Genomic DNA, 17,311 nt, shown 5'->3' with positions numbered 1-17,311 from the left:
CTGTCCTGCCGTAGGCTCTGTAGCTGGGGTAAGTGGAAGCGTCCCATGTTCCCCACACTTTTCGCCACAGCCCTTCCCTGGCCCTCACCTGTTGTCAGGAAAGCATGACATTCGTCCCACAGGTCGGGTCAAAAATGCTAGATACTCTGAACTAGGGTGTCCACTGCCCAGCAACCAGAGACTCTGCCATCAGTCTTTGGGATCTCAGCTGGGCTGCCTTGGTGGCTGAGGTCTGCTCCTGGGGTGAGAGGTACTCACACATTATGTGCAGGCAAATCCCTCAGGAGCTGTGGCCTTCCCATGGGTCACAGCTTTTTAAGTTTTTTTGAGACAGGGTTTCTCTGTGTAACCCTGGCTGGCCTCGAACTCAGAAATCCGTCTGTCTCTGCCTCCCAAGTGCTGGGATTAAAGGCGTACACTACTATTGCCCAGTGGGTCACAGCTCTTATAATAACGGGACCATTGTTATCCTCAGGGTCTCCCTCCCACACCACGCGAGCCAGCGCTTACATATAGGAAAACAATTTTATTAAGAAGGCTTTCAAGTCCAAAAATAAAACTCTGGATACAATGTTTTTAAACCCTTAAATCAGTTCAGCAAATATATAATCAGTGATTTAGCTGTCAAAGATTAAAGGTCCGTTGCTTTAAAATAAAATATATTTTAGTTTTTAAAATTTATTCCGTAAAGTACATATATCTAATATAAATTCCCTACATATACACAGGAAGTATGAAGTAAAAATAACAATAAAAAAAACTTTAAAAACCTTTTTAAAAAACAACAAAAAAGAACCGCAACACTGAGTCTTAATTTAAAAACAAAACAAAACAACCACAATAAAACAAGTTATAAATCTGTCGATGGGACCCCCTTGGATACCCTCCCATTACCCTCCTCTTGGCCACCCCGTGGCTGATGTACAAAATGGTATATGTTTGCCCCCCAAAAAGGGAGTGTGTGTCGGGGGTGGGGGGAAGCCACCTGCCTTTTGAAGTTTCTACAAGAATCCACACTGTTAAATCCAGTGAGAGTTGTAAATATCGTGTTATTTTTTGTTTTAAGATCACCCCGGAAACGGGGAGGGGCGACTTAATAAAAAGTGCAAACAGAGAATTTTCCGGTTTATTGTCACCGGCTCACTCAATACTGTCACTTGTCAAGAACGGAGGCGCTGCCGCTGGGCCGCAAGCTGATGGCCTCGACACCTGCTGCAGGAGTTAAAGCTGTTTGCGACACGCGTGGGCCCCTCGACTCCCCACTTCACCACCTCTCCCCCCAAGTCCTGCCCCGCCCCTCCTCTCCCACCCTGAGGCCTGAGGACCTCCTGCTTGGGGAAGCCAGGGCCACCCCATCAAGTAGGGGTGCACTAGGAAAAGATATGAATGGCTTGGGTGGCCGGCGTGCGGCAGGCGGGACACTCTGGTTCACTCTTCCCGCAGATGCGGACAGCACAATCCATGCAGAAGAGGTTGTGGCCACAGGGGACCAACGCAGCCATGGCCTCGCCTTCAGAGCACACCACGCACTCTCGAGCCAAGGCTGCCGCGGGTGGGCCAGGGGCTGCAGCAGACGCAGAGGAGTTTGCTGCTGTGGTAGATGGCTTGTGGTTGCCTTCCGAGGGGACAGTGTCTAGGGTGGAGGACGCTGGGGTTGTATTGGGCAGAGACGGGGTTGTAGCGAAGGTGGTGCTGCCGGAGAAGGGCGGCAGTGCGCTCTGCGGGGGTCGCCAAGGCACAGCACCCACTGGATCAGGGACGCTTCGCCGCGCCAACGGCAGCTCCAGGCTCAGTCCTCCGGGCTCGGGCAGCGTGGGTGAGTGGCGTGGCGTGGTGGCGGCCCCACCGCCGCTGCTGCGCCGTGTGCCTGTGTTGGGTTGTGCGGGTGCCCCATTAACTGCGGGGCAGCCGCTGAAGGCTGGCAGAGGCGCGGCTCTCTCAAAGGGCGCCCAAATGGTAGCCGTGGCAGGCACGGTCAGGTCTAGCGCCAGGAAGTCAAAACCAAAGTCACAATCCTCTGCAGTAGCTGTCCCTGTTGGGGCACCGGGACCGTCCCCACCAAATGTGAAGCCCCCGTTGCCCGAGCCCCCATAGGGGCTGCTGGGACTCGGGTCCGGCAGTGGCGGCCCTCCACGGCTGCCCACATAGAAGGGCTCAGGGGTGCTGGCTGCACCCAGAGCATTATCTCCTCGAAGGCCACCGGTGGCTGCGGGGGGCCTACGTCCTGGGTGGGGGGCCTTGGCCCACAGGCTGGCTGCAGCTCCCAGCAGGTCTAGACACACATCGGTACCATTGGCGTGGAAGTCACTGTCAGGGCCTGCATCAGTGAAGGCCCCGGTGCGCAACGTGATGTGCGCCTCAATCTCCTCCCGTGCACGGTCCACGTTCTCTGGCATCCCAGTCACAGCGAACACTGGCTCCTTGTCACGCCCGGGAGTCACGATGTACGTGTGCGTCCTTTGCTGGATCCGTTTGATGGTGGCACCCTTGGGCCCCACCACCAGCCCCACCACGCGGTAGGGCACGCGCACCTGGATGGTGGTCTGGCCCGGCAGGTTGGGGGGACCTGGAGTGGCCCCGGACAGCCCGCCCGCCTTGCTACGTGTGGCTCGGATTAGCGAGAAGTGCTCAGCGGCCGACAGGATCTCGCGCTTGGCCATCTCCACATCCTCCTTGCGCCCGGTCACGATGAAGACCGGCTCCTCACCGCGCACTGGAGTCTTGATGTAGGTATTGGTCTTGGCACGCAGGGCCTTGATCTTGCACCCTAGGTAGATGGGAGACACATGACCTAGGACACCCAAACTTGATATCCATATTCCATGGTCTATGCCTGGACAGTACACTAACTCCCTGAGTGAACCAACTCGATGAGCCCCATTTCCATCTCTTGATGCAAAGAACTGGTCAGAAAGAGCATGCACCCGGACAGGGAAGGCAAACTGGCTCGTGGGTTAAAGGGACTTGTTGCCAAGCCTGATGAAATTTGAGTCACCAGGACCAGTGTGGTGCAAGGAAAGACCCAACTCCCACTGAATCTGCCAACCCGCTTCCCCCACAGGAGGGAAGGAAGGAATGGATAAGTAAAACTTTTCAATGAAGAGAACCTGGCCACACCCACCAGCAGCAGTTGACAGTCATTCCCCAGTCTTAGATGGGACTCAAAGTAACCCAGGTAAGCCAGGAGTCTGCCACTGTCCACAGAGGTTTACTGGCCCTTCATGGTAGCTAAGCACATTTCTGCTGTTCCAGAACTTGGGAGGGTGAGGCAGGAGGATTACCATGAGTTCAAGGCCAGCTCAGGCAACCCAGTGGCATTCTTACTCATCTCCAGCATTGGCCATATGGAGGCAGGAGGATAAAATTTAAGTTCAGGCTCAGCTACAGCAAGTCCTATCAAGGCCAGCCTGAGGTACAAGAGACTGCGCACCTGGTCCTAGACCCTCTAACAGCAGTATGTGAATTGGAGGCCTAAGGCCCAGAGGGTGGCAACACCTGCCATGCCAGGTGTTTTGTTTTTATTTTTTACCAAAGGAATCCTCTCAGGCTACTAGGTTTGATGGGGACTCCTAGACCATAACTCTGGGCACCCCCAACCCCGAAAGTCGCAGTGAGGCTCTCACATCTTTGACCCCACGGGGCCCCAGGAGTGTCCCTGAGGGGAGGGTCTTTGTCTGTGGGTTGTAGATATCTCCCCATTCCATCCGAGAGACCCTCCAGCCCTTAGGGGCTCCCCTGGCGGCAGGACACTCTGGGAGGCAGAGCAGGGAACACACTGTCAGTGCCACCCAGGATCACAGAGGCAGCAGACAGCAACACTGTTGCTCCTGTGTCCAGCAAAACAACAGAAAAGCCGCTGCACCAGCAGGTTTAACGGCATGGGCTCTGGAGACTGTGCTCCCTGATGACCAGAGCAGGGGGCTCGACAGCGCCCCCTAGCCGGCGAAGGGAAAGTCACACCTCTCTGGCCACTCCAAGTGTGGGCAGGGTTTCTGCCATCTCCTGGACTAAGGTTTGAAGGAAGGATTACTTCCTCTGCTTGGCTGCATGTCTTCTTCCAGGGGACCCCAATAACAGCAGGGTATCCAAAGTCTCTGCATTAACACCCCAAAGTGTTCCAGGCTAGCCCATGATCTGGCTGCCCAGACCTTTACTCCTCCACTGGAAACCAGGAAGGGACTGGGTGTGGCATTGTGAGCCCACTTCAGATGCTGCTCAGGAGGGGACGAGTGTGGGTGTGGGAGGGTCCTGCGGTACGGAGGCCTGGCCTATGGACTGTCTTTCACAGAGAGACCTGGGGTTTAGCTGGGGACAGGGATGTGAAGCAAGGAGAGATGGAGGCAGTAAAAGAGGACAAGGACCTTTCCCAGTCCAGTCAGCGGCCTCTCCCTAGCTGTGACCTAGCCTTGGCCCAGCTGGTAGTGCTGGCTAGGGCCCTAATGACCAAGAGGACACAAGGAGCAGGCATGTGGCAAACATAGCTACCTCTGCACTCAGGAGCTTAAGGAAGAACCATCCCAAATCGGACATCAGCCTGGGCTACAAACAACTGAGCCGGCCTGGGGGCGTGGCTCAGGGGAGGAGCTCCTGCTTAGAATCCTCCAGTAAGGTACTGGAGGTGTGGTCCCCCGGAGAAGAGCTACTGTCATGGCTCAAAACACTCTCCAGTCCATTCTACATCTGAAAAAGACCGAGGTTCCCCTGGTGTCAGGGGACAGGCTGGCCTTGGTTCCCTAAGGCTCTGGTCAGGTATGGAAGCCAGGTAGGGTACATCTCCTGTGTACACGTGCATGACCTGGCTTTTGATAGGTAACCATGAGTTCAGGGAACCACCCTGGGGAAGAATGGGGGAACAAACCCAGGGACATGCGGTCAAGGGAAGAGGTCAAAGGACTTGACAGGAGGTTTGTCAACTCAACACAAACCTATGTACACTGCGGAAGAGGGAATCTCAACTGTGTCCATTAGACTGGCCTGTGGGCATGACTGTGGGGCATTTTACTGATTAATGATTGGTGGGCGGTGCCATCCCTGGGCAAGGTGGTCCTGGGTTCTATAAGAAAGCAGGCAGGCAGGCAGAACAGGCAAGGAGGAGACGCCAGTAGGTAGCACCCCTCAATGGCCTCTGCATCAGTTCCAGCCTTGAGTTTCCCTCAGTGAACGGCTGTAGCTGAAGATTAAAATAAACCTTTTCCTCCCAAGCTGCTTTTGGTGACTGTTTTATCACAGCAACAGAAGGCCAACTAGGCTAGATGCGTTTGGGAAGGAGATGCTGGCCCTGAGGGAAGGGCCCTGAGGCTGACATCCAGGGTGCCCTCCGCAGGGCTCTGAGTCCACTTACTGAGCTAAGACTTGCAGACCACACAGAACCAGGGCTTAAGAACATCTGCTTGGGGTTCCAGAGGCCACCCCAGCACAGCAGGGGACTCAAGGCCAAGCTTGCTGTTGGTCACCAATGGTGCCCCAAATCCCAGTAACACAGCAGACTGGGATGGAGCCTGAAGCCCCTGGATTTGATTCTCCAGAGAGTGATAAGCTATACATTTACATGGAACTGTGGTGGGCTCCACCTCCAGAAAGAGGCAGCAGGTAGGTGACTTTGGGACAAAAGATTACAGTCCTTGACTTCTACACTTGGCCACACAGACTCTGAACAGGTCTGGAAACTGGTCCCGGTACAGTTACACGGGATGGCATCCGGCGGGAAGCCAGCCAGGGGTGGCATTGAGCCTACACAAAGGGACAGCTGGCTAACCGACGACTGTCCCCACCCTCCAGAGCCCCTAGGCCCAGCACCGCCCATTCTCTGGCATGGAACAGATAAAGGACAGAAGAGCAGGGGACAAGGGCTCTGCCCTACACTCCTGGAACTAGGGAAGTGGCCATGGATGGTCCCTGCTTGCTGGAGGATGGCAGTCACCTCTGCAATTCAGACCACCCACATCCTTCTCCGGTCCTGAGGGTCTGGGGATGCCTGAGCCCCACCCTAACATTCTTAGAACTAGGCTGATCCCCGATCTTAGTCGGGGTAGTAGGAGTGGGCTGCTGTGGTGAGGAGGAAAGGGGAAAGTTGGGGGCCACCACTATCCAGGCTTGTGGGTGTGTGAGGGCCGGGCACTGCCCACCACACTCCTGCCCGCCCCAGCAGCTCAAGGGCCAATGAGCAACGGCTGGCCTGATGTCACTGTGCGAATCTCTGCCTGGCTTTCGAACAAAGAGAACAATGGGGCGGCCAACAGAGACACTCCCCAGCTCCACAGTGCTGAGGCAGGGACCCCCATGGCTGGGTAGATTCCTACACCCTAGGCCTGCTGGGGGTCAGTCGGTCAAGATGGGAGGGGTGAACCCCACGGAGAGCGTCTACAGCCAGGAGACCCTCCTATAAATCCCCGATTCCCAAGCTCAGGGTTCGCTTGGGGCTGTAGTCCTTTTTTAAGGGGACAGCACTTAGTCTCAGCTAGAGAGCTGAGGGAGGCACCTTCTATCTAAACTACTACACTTCAATCCTGCCCTCCGGGCACCTCTCCTGGACTAGCAAATCTAAGCTGGCCCCGCCCCATGTCTATGTGTGTGTGTGGGGGGGTGGGGGGTGGGAGTGTGGGGGCCAGCCCTAGCTGCTTCTAAGGGGCCTATGTCTTAAGGTGTCCCCATCTATGGCACATGGACTGTGGTTATCCCTAGGAACCCAGACAAAGGCGGCGGCTGTGGCTAACTTCTGCAGCAGACGCCAGCTTTGAACAAAGGCGCCAAGAAATCCACCGAGGCCTAGATTCCACACGGGGCGTGTCCCTGGGGGTCTCCTGGTCACATTCACACTGGGTTAGAACTGGCCACAGCTTGTCCCTTCCTCCCACCAAAACACACGCCCCCCTATAAGATTTATCCATGAGAATAAGTGCGCCCCTGCACCCCCCGACGGCAGACACTCACCCTGACGACCCACGATCTCCGCGACATGCTCCGAGCTGGGCACCGGCACACACTCGGTCATGTTCACGCTTTTCTTGCGACTGCCGATCACGTTTAACTGCTCAGCCAGCAGCGTCGAGGGACCCAGGGCAGCCGGGTGTGGCGCGAAGCTGGCGAACACGTCTGGGGGAGATGGCCGGGGGCTCACGTCGGGGTCCAGAAGAGGCAGCCCGCCGGGGGCCACCGAAGAAGCCACAGCCATCGTGGGTGCCAGGGTCACCGAGGGTGTCAGTGCCATCGAGGGTGCCACCGTCACCGAGGGTGCCACAGCCATGCAGGGTGCACAAGTCACCGAGGGTGCCAGGGCTATCGAGGGTGCACTGGTCACCGAGGGTGCCACGGCCATCGAGGGTCCCACGCCCATCGAGGGCGCACCCGTCACCGGGGGCGCCACGGCCGCCTCGAGCTCGTCGGGGGGCGCGGGCTCATCCTCTCCGCGTTCTGTCGCCCCGTCCGCGCTGCGTGTCGCCATCCCCTCATCTCCGGGGCGCGCGCCCCCCAGCCCGAGCGCGGACAGCTGGTCCAGCGCCAGGCGCAGCGCAGCGGCCGCGTCGTCGGGCTCGGGTGGCGGCCGGGGCGCGGCATCCTCGGCTCCCGCGAGTGCAGGGTGCGGATGCCCGGGGTCGCCGGCGGTGGTCCCGGTTCCCGCGCCGCCCGCGTCGGGCTGCCCGGTGGAGCCCGGCATAGCTTTAGCGCTCGGGCCCGCGCCGCCGCCGCCGCCCGCGCCGCCCTCCGCGTCTGCGAGCTCGGCCGCCGGCCGCCGGCATCCAGCGGCGGGGCGGGGACGGCGGCGCGGGGATGCTGCGGGGACGCGGGGCTGCGGGGCGGTGGCGCTGTGGCGGGGCTGGCGGCGGCTCCTGGGCGGCCGAGGCGGCGGCGGCGGCGGCGGCGGGCGGCGGCGGTGGCACGGGACGCTCGTGCCCTCCCTCCCTCCGCCCTCCCGCCGCCCCGCCCCGGCCCCGCCCCGCGACGTCACCGCGGCCAACAATGGGCAACGCCGCTGCGCACGCGCGGGCCGGGCCGGCAGTCACGTGTTTGCCCCGCCCCCGCCCAGGGTGCGGACCCTCCCCCTCCCCCTCCCCCTGGCCCGCCCGCACGTGCGGGAGGCGCCACAGGTGGGTCGGCCGAGCCGGCCGTTCTCAGAGCCACCTTGGTGCGTCCCGGAGGTGGGGGCCCTGGGGAGGGTCGTGTGCTCCAGGAGGCCTCGCCATCACCCCTGGCTTCCCCGGCCGGGGATCCCCGTGCGCGCCAGGGGACCTTCGGGACCTCTGTTAGGGATCACTTCGTGGTTACACTGTGCTTCCTTTTCCCCGATCCCACAGAATCCTCTGTGCGCAAAAGTGTGGAGTCCCCCTCCTGTGTCTATCTTCTCAAGTCAGTGCTCGCTTTTCGAGAGCAGGGAAATCCTCTCCGTGTGCCTGGAGACCTTGGGGACCCTCTGGTAGGGATCACCTCGCAGCTACACGGTGTTTTCTTTCACATCAGCCCCAACACTGTGACTACTACCATCTTATCATAGGAAAGGCATCCCTCTTTTGTACCTGGCTTGCCCCAGGCTGTCCTTGCCCTCCCAGAAGCCGGGGACTTCTACCTATGTGCACCTGCGGACTCTCTAGTTTAGGGTACCACAGTAACTCTCTTCCCCCATCTCACCCTCAAAGTCATGGAACCCCTCTGAGTAACAGGTGGGGCCCCCTCCTGTGCTTGTGTTCTTCCAGCTGGCTCTGTCCTCCTCCTGGAGATGGTGTTTCTATTCCAGGCACATCTAATGACTTGGGGACCCATTCCCCTAGTCACGTCCTCCCTGGCATAGTGTCTGGGCAGCCTGAGGTCCCTTTCCCCAAGTCAAGCCTCCTTTCCCAACATCTCATCCTTGGGGATGGATGGGGTTGTGTACCTCCAAGCACGTGGTTAGGGCTTGTGGGGTGAATGGCTTCCCAGCACCTACTGCCTATAACCATTGAAACCGGCCCTCACTGGAGATGCCTGGGCTCTGAGAAAGGCAGCTTCTTCCATAGGCCAGGCCCATACTGTCCCCCAGTTGTTGAGATTTCTCTTGAACAACAGGGAACAGGATGGACCTTGTCCAGGTCCTTGCCTACAGCTGACTGCAATCTCAAGTCAGTTGTGTCCCCCGGGTCTGGGGCACAATAGTGCCCCTCCCCCAATCCATCCCTTCTGGTCTCTTACAATCTTCATGGACACAAGAGCAGGTTGGAACACAGGTCCTCACACCCCCAGTGTGTTGGTTCTTCTGCCCAGAAGCCACCTTGACCCTAATTAAAGGTCAAGAGCCAGGAGGGTACGGTGGCTGGAACCTCTAAGTCCCAAGCCATCCTAGTTTACTTAGGAAGTTCCAGGGCAGCCAGGGCTATGCAGTTTAATAATAATTACTATTATTTATTGTATTTAGATTACTGTTACATCAAAGCCGGATGCTGGTGGTGGCACAGGTCTTGGGAGGCAGACAAGCAGTTTCTCTGGGAGTTCGAGGTCAGCCTGGTCTACAGAGGGAATTCCAGTACAGACAAGACTATGCAGAGAAACCCCGCCTCAGGAGGGCAGGGAAAAAAAGAAGTACTGATTTTTTTTTTCCCTAACATTTAATGTCTAGCCATTCCCTGGGCCCCAGCTACAGTCAGTTCTTGTCCTGTAACAAGGACTTCAGCCACCTTGGCAGGTATTCAAAGCCAGAGGCTGCACTGGGATGCGCCCAGTCAAGCGGGCCACTTAGGCTCACCCAGCCAGAGTTTGAACTGCTGGTTGTGAGCTGGTGAGCTGACTGACGGGGAGGGCAGAAACACTCAGTTGTTAAGTTCTGGACCAGGAGGATGAATTTACAGGAGGGAGGGGAGAGAGGAGGGAGGTGTGAAGGCTGATCATGTCCTACTTTGTTCTGAGAATATAAAGCTGGGCTCCAGAGGTGCCTCACCTAGCTTTCCAAGAGATTAGGAGGGAGATAGCCTCACAAAGGTGAGGATCCAAATGTAAATTATAGCAGTGTGCTTGTAATTCCAACACCTGGGAGGTGGAGACAGGAGGCCCCTGTGGATTGATGGTCAGTGGTCCTAGCCTAATTCCTGCGCTCCAGGTTCAGCAAGAGACTCTGTCTCAAAAACCAAGCCTATGGGGGCAGAGAGAGAGCTCACTGCTCTTGTAGAGACCTGGGTTCAGTTCCAGCTCCAACATAACAGCTCACAACTGCTTATAAGTCCATTCCCAGGGGATCCAGTGCCCTCTTTGGACCTTTGTGGGCTCCTGTATGCATGTGGTGCAGATACATAAACTCAGGCATAGGCACTTTTTTTTGAGTGTGTGGTCCTGGCTGTCCTGGAATTCTCTGTAGACGAGGCCGTCTTCAAACTCAGAGATCCACCTGCCTCTGACCAAGGGGGTAAACTGAGAATGGTGTCTCATGCCTTCAATCCCAGCACATAGGAGGCAGAGGCCAGCCTGGTCTACACAGAGAGAGCTTGTCTACAAACATCAGCAGCATAAGGGTATTGCTCTCACCCAGCAAGCAGGGATCCCGGGGTTCCAGCCACCACCCAGCATGCAGGGACCCCGGGGTTCCAGCCACAGTTTACACACACATACACGGGCTGTACTGGTTCAGCACTAAGGATAAGGAGGAGGCAGAAAAGTCAGTTCTAGAGACTGTGTAGGGAGGGTTTAAGGTGAGGCTGTTGGGGCATTTCTCTGGAGGAGCCTTTGGGGTATAGAACTGACCCCAGGAACCAACACTGGGTACAGTACTTGCCCCACCACTGTGATGGGCTTGAGTCACATCCCTAGGACCTAGGTATATAAAATCCTGGTACAGTAGGCCCTGACCCTGCCAGTGACCTGCTGGAAGGTACTGGAGTGGCACCAGCTGTGGTCCTCTGACGACATGCATGCATGTGTGTACTTACTCATGAACACACACAGACATCAGGAACAACATACAAACCAATAAAGTAAAGTAACATGAAATAAACTGAACACTTGGAGGAATGTGGTGTCTCAGTAGGGTATGCATCATTCCAGCATGCACCTGGGCCTAAGCTCATCCTAATCTCTAAACAAATTAAGAAATAAGGGCGGGTGAGATGGCTCAGCGGTTAAGAGCACTTCCTAAAGGTCCTGAGTTCAAATCCCAGCAACTACATGGTGGCTCACAACCATCCAAAATGAGATCTGACGCCCTCTTTTGGTGTGTCTGAAGACAGCTACAGTATACTTACATATAATAAATACATCTTTTTTTTTGTTTTTTCGAGACAGGGTTTCTCTGTATAGCCCTGGCTGTCCTGGAACTCACTCTGTAGACCAGGCTGGCCTGGAACTCAGAAATCCGCCTGCCTCTGCCTCCCAAGTGCTGGGATTAAAGGTGTGTGGCACCACTGCCCAGCAATAAATCTTAAAAAAAAAAAAAAAAAAAAAATATGAGGAAGACATGATTCAATGGTTACAGTTCTGGCTGCTCTCCCAAAGACTCAGGCCCACTTCCCAACACCCACGTGGCGGGTCACAATTGTCTGTAACCCTAGTCCTAGGGCTCTGACCCCTCTGGCTTTGTATGTGCTGCTCGCATGTGGTCCACAGACTCAGGCGACACACTGCACACCTAAAGTACGTGAAAACAAGTAAAAGCACTTGCTTCCAAGCCTAACAGCGGCACCTGACCCCTGGGCCCTGGCCTCAGACCTTTACTCCAATGCTGTGGAATTAAAAGTGTGAACAGCTACAAAGAGAGCGAGGAGGCAGTTTGCAGCCTCTTTATGGAAGGGAAGGTGGCCGTGGGTCACCTTGCTGAGCCTTGGCACACAAGGCTGGGCTAGCACCCTTGGCACCACAACCGTCCCTTAAAGACAATAAAGCTACATTTGAAGAGTCCTTTGATTCATTTGGAAGTGACTGCCGGAGTTCTGTGTAGAGGGCTGCCTCTTGGTGGGCAGCACAGTGGTCTGGGTTCCATCCCCAGGGCCAAAATTATGAGCCTACTCCATGTAGTTCCAGAATTTCCCATCATCCCAAAGGAGGCCCTATCCTCCCAATACCTGTCCTCCCAGGTTCCTGCTTTTTCCAGGTCTGGAAATTGCTGTTACGGAGTCCCACTGTGAACTTGTCTGTGGCATGCTGTCCTGGCTTTGGCACATCACAACCTTGCTTTCCTGCTCATGGCCTAGTAAGATTCTGGAGAGTGGATGGCCTCATGCAGGTGAGCTTTATCCCTGGTGCCATCATCCTTTGTCAGAGTGGCTGGACAGAAACATGGCTCAGGGAGTTGGGGATTGGGCTGAGCTAGTCTGTGGTGGCCTCAGGACAGCAAGTGAGCTGTGGGGTTGCTGGGTGACCTGGATGACGGGAGATTTTAGAAAGATGAAAGGGTTGTAGGTGCAGAGGAACATCTCTGAAGAAAGCTAGGTGGCCTTGCCCCACATTGTTACCAGACTCAGGTGTCCTCAATTAGCATGTTGCAGATTGGAGTATGAGGTCCAGAAGCAGGGAGCTCTCAGTGGCTGTGTGGAACCTGAGGACCCCCAACCTACACAGTACCCACTGCAGGGTGCCCCATCGGAAGCTGCACTGTCACCAGGCTTGCTAGGGTCCCCACTGACTTAAGAGCCTGGCCATGGGCTGTTTATGTTAGGACTTGAGAAAGGTCCTGCTGGGGAGGACCTGGTCCTATTTGAAGGTTACCCTCAGTCAGTGGGCCAGGGATAGAGAACAGGGATGGGAGTTCTTCTATGGTGGTGGCATCTCAGACCTGTGTGCCTGTCACAGGCTGGTGGCCTGTAACAGGAGCCTCCTGTATGACAACTTTTATTTTCCAGTACACAGATGCTGGGTCAGTCCCTATACTGGAGAAACGTACAAATTCTGGGTCCTCTGGAGTGGGTGGTACAGTTCACTATGGTCGGCCTCTACTGAGAACCCAGAACCACCAGGAGCCTGAGCCACAGAAAGGACTGGCCCCTTCACTGCAGGAGGCTGCCCTCCCCCATAAGTTCATGTGACAGGGCAGGTAGGCAGTCCTTGTGGGGTGAGGCCAAGAGGCACCACTGCAGCCTTGGGTGCTGTCCAGGCTGGGGAACAAGACCCTGACCTGTGGTAGGGTGGCCAGGCTCAGCCGCTGAGCTGTATCTACAGCTCGCACACTGGGCTCTATGACTCTGTAGCACCACTGGGGCTAGTTTAAGGAGCCACCCCAGCTCACCCCTGTCAGCTACTTGGAGGCTAAAACTACAGGGACACAGTTCAGGTGTCCAAGATCTAGGCACCAAGCAGAGGCTGCCAACTGCTCTCCCAAAGTCGGTGCCTGTGTCCCTGCCACACAGGGACACTGAGGCCCAGAACAGGTGGTTCCCATGGGCCTGGGTAGCAGGCTCCGTCAGAACTGTGGCACACAGTGACGAGTCAGAGCTCACAAGTTCCTACCATCAGTTTATTGAAGGAAGGTGACTTCCTGGTGGGCTGCTGGCCCTCAGCGTGGGGAGGCTGGGCAGCCCTGTGGGCAGGAGCAGTCCAGACCTGGCTCGTAACGGCCTTAGGGACACTGCAGGGTGGGCATAGCCAGGTGTGTTTCCAGAAACTTCCTCCAGCGCCCAACAAGGCTCCCAGCTCCTTGGTGCCCAGCAGGGCCTTGTCCTTTGATAAGGAGGCAGGGAGGTGACAGTCTCCAGGTGGCCTCTCAGTTGGGTCACTGCTCTTCAGCTTTCAGTGTGAGGCTTCCTGCCAGGCAGCTCAGGGACAAGTGAGTTCAAGGTCCACAGGGCTCCCTGAGCTGAGACCTGGGAGCAGGAGGCCTTGGGAAGGAGATGGATGCCTGCCTCCTGCTGGCCCGGCCCCAACTGAGTTAGTCCAGGCAAGGCTGAAGGAAGTCTGCAAGCGGCCTAGGGAGGCAGTCTGCAACCCGGACTTGCACCTGCAAGAGGCAAGAAGGGAAGCTGTTAGCAGTCTGACTACGGGATGGGCTGACATCCCACCACTCTGGCCTGCAGCACCTGTGCTACACACGCTCTGGCTCTGGCTCCTCCTCCTCTTCCTCTTCCTCTTCCTCCTCAGCGCAGGCCTTATCCAGTGGTGCCTCCCCATCACGGGCAAGCTCCTCCACGTGTGCCAGCATGTCTGCCATCAGCGCTTCCTCCAGGCGCTTCCGCACCTGCTGTACCAGCTCCTCCTGCTTCCTAGGAACACACACTCTGACAGGGCACACAGGCTTAGGGACCTTGAGGGGCCACCTCAAGGCTGCAGGAGCACACAGGGAACAGTCCACAGGCAAGTCACCACAGCCCCTTTCAAGAAACTCCACACAGCTTCTCTGTCACCTTGGGTGACCACTGTCTCCTGACATTTTGACTTTTTACATGCAAGCTATGCGGAAGCCAGGGTAAAACCAGCTATGGGCCCATGTCCACACATAGCAAGGAGATCCTCCACCGTGGGTCAAAAACCTAATTCTGGGTCCTGCTCTTGTCCCCATCTGGCATGATCACCATGTCTGACACAGGAAACCCAGGCTAGCCCCCAAGGGTCCAGGCAGCAGCTCAGAGCTAGTTTTAAGTTGCCCTCTTCCTTGCCCACAGTCCCCCCACTGAGGGCCATCACTAACTTAGTTTGGCCCCGCCCAGCTTCTGCTCAGAGTCCAGCTCTCCCAGGCCTGTGGTAACCATGTTTTCTTACTGCCTTATCCCCAACCCCGGTCATTTCTAAGAGTGCCAGTCCTGCCATCTAAATTGCCTTCATTTACAGAACATTCCTGAGGAGCCAGGTAGTTGCTGGCATGACCTGCATTCTTGTGCTAACAGTGGAGATATTGGGGTGGGGGCATAGGGCTGCCAGTTACCTGATGTCATCATCTGTCACCATGAAGGCTTTGCACAGTGGTTGTGCAGTGTTCAGCCACACACCGGGGTTCTTCTCCACGGCTGCAGAGAGCTGGCCTGTAATGGGCAGGGTGCTGGTGTGCAGTGCACTGGCAATGGCCGACAGCAGCGTCTCATCTGTGCAGCCGGGGCCTACCCCTGTGGAGTAAGAGAGTATGGGCAGGGTCAGAGAAACCCTTGGGCCTGGGACTCCACCCGGGAGTTATGACCCCATCCCAGGCAAGTCTTCGTCAGCCAGAAGAGAAGGAGCCAATCCAGAGACCCCACCTGTGCCTGGAATGGTGGCACAAGCTTGAACTGTAGAGACAACTAGCATGAGAATTGTCACTAGTGCCAATACATCCTACTGCAGGACCCAGAAGTGCTTCCCAGCACCATACCAGAGGGCTCACTGGCCACAGGACCAGTGGATAGGCCAGTGGACTCTAAGTCCACCTGCAGGGTACCTGTTACCCTGGCCTCCACTGGTACCTGCACACACAGGGTAAAAACAAACTCACACTGGTGCAGTGCAGTGGCACTGTATGCACGTGAGCACACACACTTTTTAAAAAAAGAGAGACCCCAGCCAAGGCATCCACCCACTTTTACCAAATCCAGAGGGCAGCCACTACCCACCCCTGCTCACCCTGCAGGCCCTTGGGTAAGTCCATGGTTCTGACCAGTTCTTCTGCAATGTCAAAGGCACTCAATCCACTCAGCTTCTTCTCCCAGAAAAGCTTTAGGGCAAAAGTGCAAGGTCACAGGAAGCACAGGTGTAGGGGCCCTGCCCAGTGACCCCTCCCACCCAGCAACCGTCTCTAGGGGTCCAGAGTATGTTTACAAATAGGCCAGAAAAATACAAAAGAAGCTTGGCTTTGTTATGTTGATTTAAAAAAAAAAAGCCAAGGTTAAAAATCTGCAATTCATGACTCTCTGGCCTCAGACAGTAAGTGCGGAGCTCACTCTTTTCTAAGAGTTAATTCTTCATAAGATTTATATTTGTATCTTTGTAGGGAATGTAGCTCTGGGGCAGCACTGGCCTATGTCATGCAAGGCAATGGTTTCTTCCACCATTAAAGGGTGAGCTTTAGAATGAAGATAAGGTCTCTTTAACACCTGGAAACTACGGGCGGGGGTGGGGGTGGGGTAGGGGGCGGCTCACCTGCCTAGGCTGGTCCACTGCCTTCTGCGGGTCGCTCTTGACCTTGTTGCTGGGGTGGTTGGTGATCTTGGTCACCGGTTGCTTGAAGATGGATGCAGTCTGCCGTACAGGCAGAGCAGTGTTCAGGTCAGGCTTGCCCTGGGGGGAGAAGACTCTGCAGCGGGCCGCTCCGACCGGGGTCCATGGAGGGTTGGAGGGGCCAGGGAGGTGCTTAGCCAGAGCCTGAATGGTGGCGGGTGGGCGATCAGGCTGGGAGATCTCCCACCCACCAAACCAAATGCGCGCCATGCTTCTGCCAGCAGATACTGACTCGATGGCGATAGAAGCTAACCCAGAGGGCCCACCCCTACCCTGACGTCACCACCCTCACCTTGACCTGGTTGGAGGAATCATAGCGCACGCGCTGGCGGCTCTTATTCATCTTGTTCATCAACATCTTTCCCGTGCGGAAATCGAAGGTGCTGAGGTCCATTGAGCCGCCCAGGTAACGTGCCAGCTGTGGCTTGCTGCGAAACTTCTTCCCGCTGGGGCTGCGGACAGGAGGTTGGTCAGCCCGGGCAGGACCCACCTCCTACCCACCACCCTTGCAGGGGACTGTTCTCCATGCCTGTTTTAACCAGGTCATTAGGAAGGCAAGTGGGAAGAACAGCCCTAAGAAGCCAAGCCTTAAGCTATGGGTGGCCACAGTTCATCTGGAAAGCCTAAAGGAGGGCCTGTACCCCCTACCCTTGTGCTGCCTGGGCCAGAAACCAGTCCTTGCTTTCCAGGGATCACTTATCTGTAGGGCTACGGGGCTGCATCTATTTGGTTTGGGGGACACATGTTACCCCTGACTGGTCTCGAAACTCTCTAGCCAAGAATTGTTCATCTTCCTTCAAGCTCAGGTGGCCACCGCCTAGTCTAGTGTTGCTAGAGGTAGGACTCAAAGCTTGAGGGCTGCCTGATAGCACTTATCAGCTGAGTGAGCCCCACCCTTTTGTGATTTGTACTCCAGGCTAGCCTTCAACTTGTCATAGTCAATGTTGCCATAGACTCCCAAGTGTGGGAAGGTATGTGTGTACAAACATGTTCTGCTTGTAGGCTATGGTAAGTCTCATGAGCCCATGCATGTGAGATGGCATAGGTCTGACAACTCCTCAAGCAGCTCCCGCCAAATTCTAGGCCACCTGGAAACTGGTGAACCTATGCTAAACAGGGCGGTGGTGGCACACGCCTTTAATCCCAGCACTTGGGAGGCAGAGGCATGTGGATTTCTGAGATCGAGGCCAACCAGGTCCAGAGTGGGTTCCAGGACAGCCAAGGCTACAAGAGAAACCCTGTCTCAAAA

The 17,311-nt window shown here is 56.2% G+C and overlaps 2 protein-coding genes and 1 long non-coding RNA gene across 10 annotated transcripts in view; 1 reads left to right on the top strand and 2 right to left on the bottom strand.

The window, feature by feature from the left end:
• Window positions 1-1,024: 1,024 nt before the first annotated feature.
• On the bottom strand, window positions 1,025-7,822 carry Mex3d (mex-3 RNA binding family member D). 3 transcript variants are annotated; one of them, XM_031349863.1, is made up of 3 exons: window positions 6,931-7,822; window positions 1,385-2,767; window positions 1,025-1,212 (listed from the first exon to the last, which is right to left on the bottom strand). In XM_031349863.1, the coding sequence occupies exons 1-3, from the start codon at window positions 7,652-7,654 to the stop codon at window positions 1,154-1,156; spliced, it is 2,166 nt and encodes a 721-aa protein (XP_031205723.1). In that variant the 5' UTR covers window positions 7,655-7,822; the 3' UTR covers window positions 1,025-1,153. The 3 variants fall into 3 exon arrangements, with proteins under 3 accessions (XP_031205723.1, XP_031205724.1, XP_031205726.1); XM_031349864.1 differs by having other exon boundaries at window positions 1,027-1,209; window positions 6,931-7,820; XM_031349866.1 differs by lacking the exon at window positions 1,025-1,212 and having other exon boundaries at window positions 1,225-2,767; window positions 6,931-7,821.
• Window positions 7,823-8,053: 231 nt separating this feature from the next.
• LOC116076156 lies at window positions 8,054-16,402 on the top strand. Of its 3 annotated transcripts, none has more exons than XR_004112843.1 (6): window positions 8,054-8,122; window positions 8,292-8,410; window positions 9,383-9,462; window positions 12,041-12,172; window positions 15,836-15,902; window positions 16,287-16,402. It is a non-coding gene; the product is annotated as an uncharacterized LOC116076156 (long non-coding RNA). The 3 variants fall into 3 exon arrangements; XR_004112841.1 differs by having other exon boundaries at window positions 9,383-9,546; XR_004112842.1 differs by having other exon boundaries at window positions 8,058-8,084; window positions 9,383-9,546.
• Mbd3 (methyl-CpG binding domain protein 3) overlaps window positions 13,379-17,311 on the bottom strand; it is a 7,096-nt gene continuing 3,163 nt past the window's right edge. For 2 of the 4 annotated variants that reach the window (XM_031349787.1, XM_031349790.1), the window contains exons 2-7: window positions 16,355-16,514; window positions 15,985-16,206; window positions 15,469-15,559; window positions 14,801-14,978; window positions 13,959-14,141; window positions 13,379-13,879 (exon numbers count right to left, since the gene is read on the bottom strand). In XM_031349787.1, the coding sequence (XP_031205647.1) occupies window positions 13,964-14,141; window positions 14,801-14,978; window positions 15,469-15,559; window positions 15,985-16,206; window positions 16,355-16,514 (829 nt within the window). In that variant the 3' untranslated portion in view covers window positions 13,379-13,879; window positions 13,959-13,963. The remainder of the gene's footprint in view (window positions 13,880-13,958; window positions 14,142-14,800; window positions 14,979-15,468; window positions 15,560-15,984; window positions 16,207-16,354; window positions 16,515-17,311) is intronic. The other 2 variants (XM_031349789.1, XM_031349791.1) reach the window with 1 other exon arrangement.

Source organism: Mastomys coucha, unplaced genomic scaffold (assembly GCF_008632895.1).
Source record: "Mastomys coucha isolate ucsf_1 unplaced genomic scaffold, UCSF_Mcou_1 pScaffold4, whole genome shotgun sequence".
Lineage (NCBI taxonomy): Eukaryota > Metazoa > Chordata > Mammalia > Rodentia > Muridae > Mastomys > Mastomys coucha.
The sequence above is the reverse complement of the archived record's forward strand: the minus strand, read 5'-3'. Positions and strand labels throughout refer to the sequence as shown.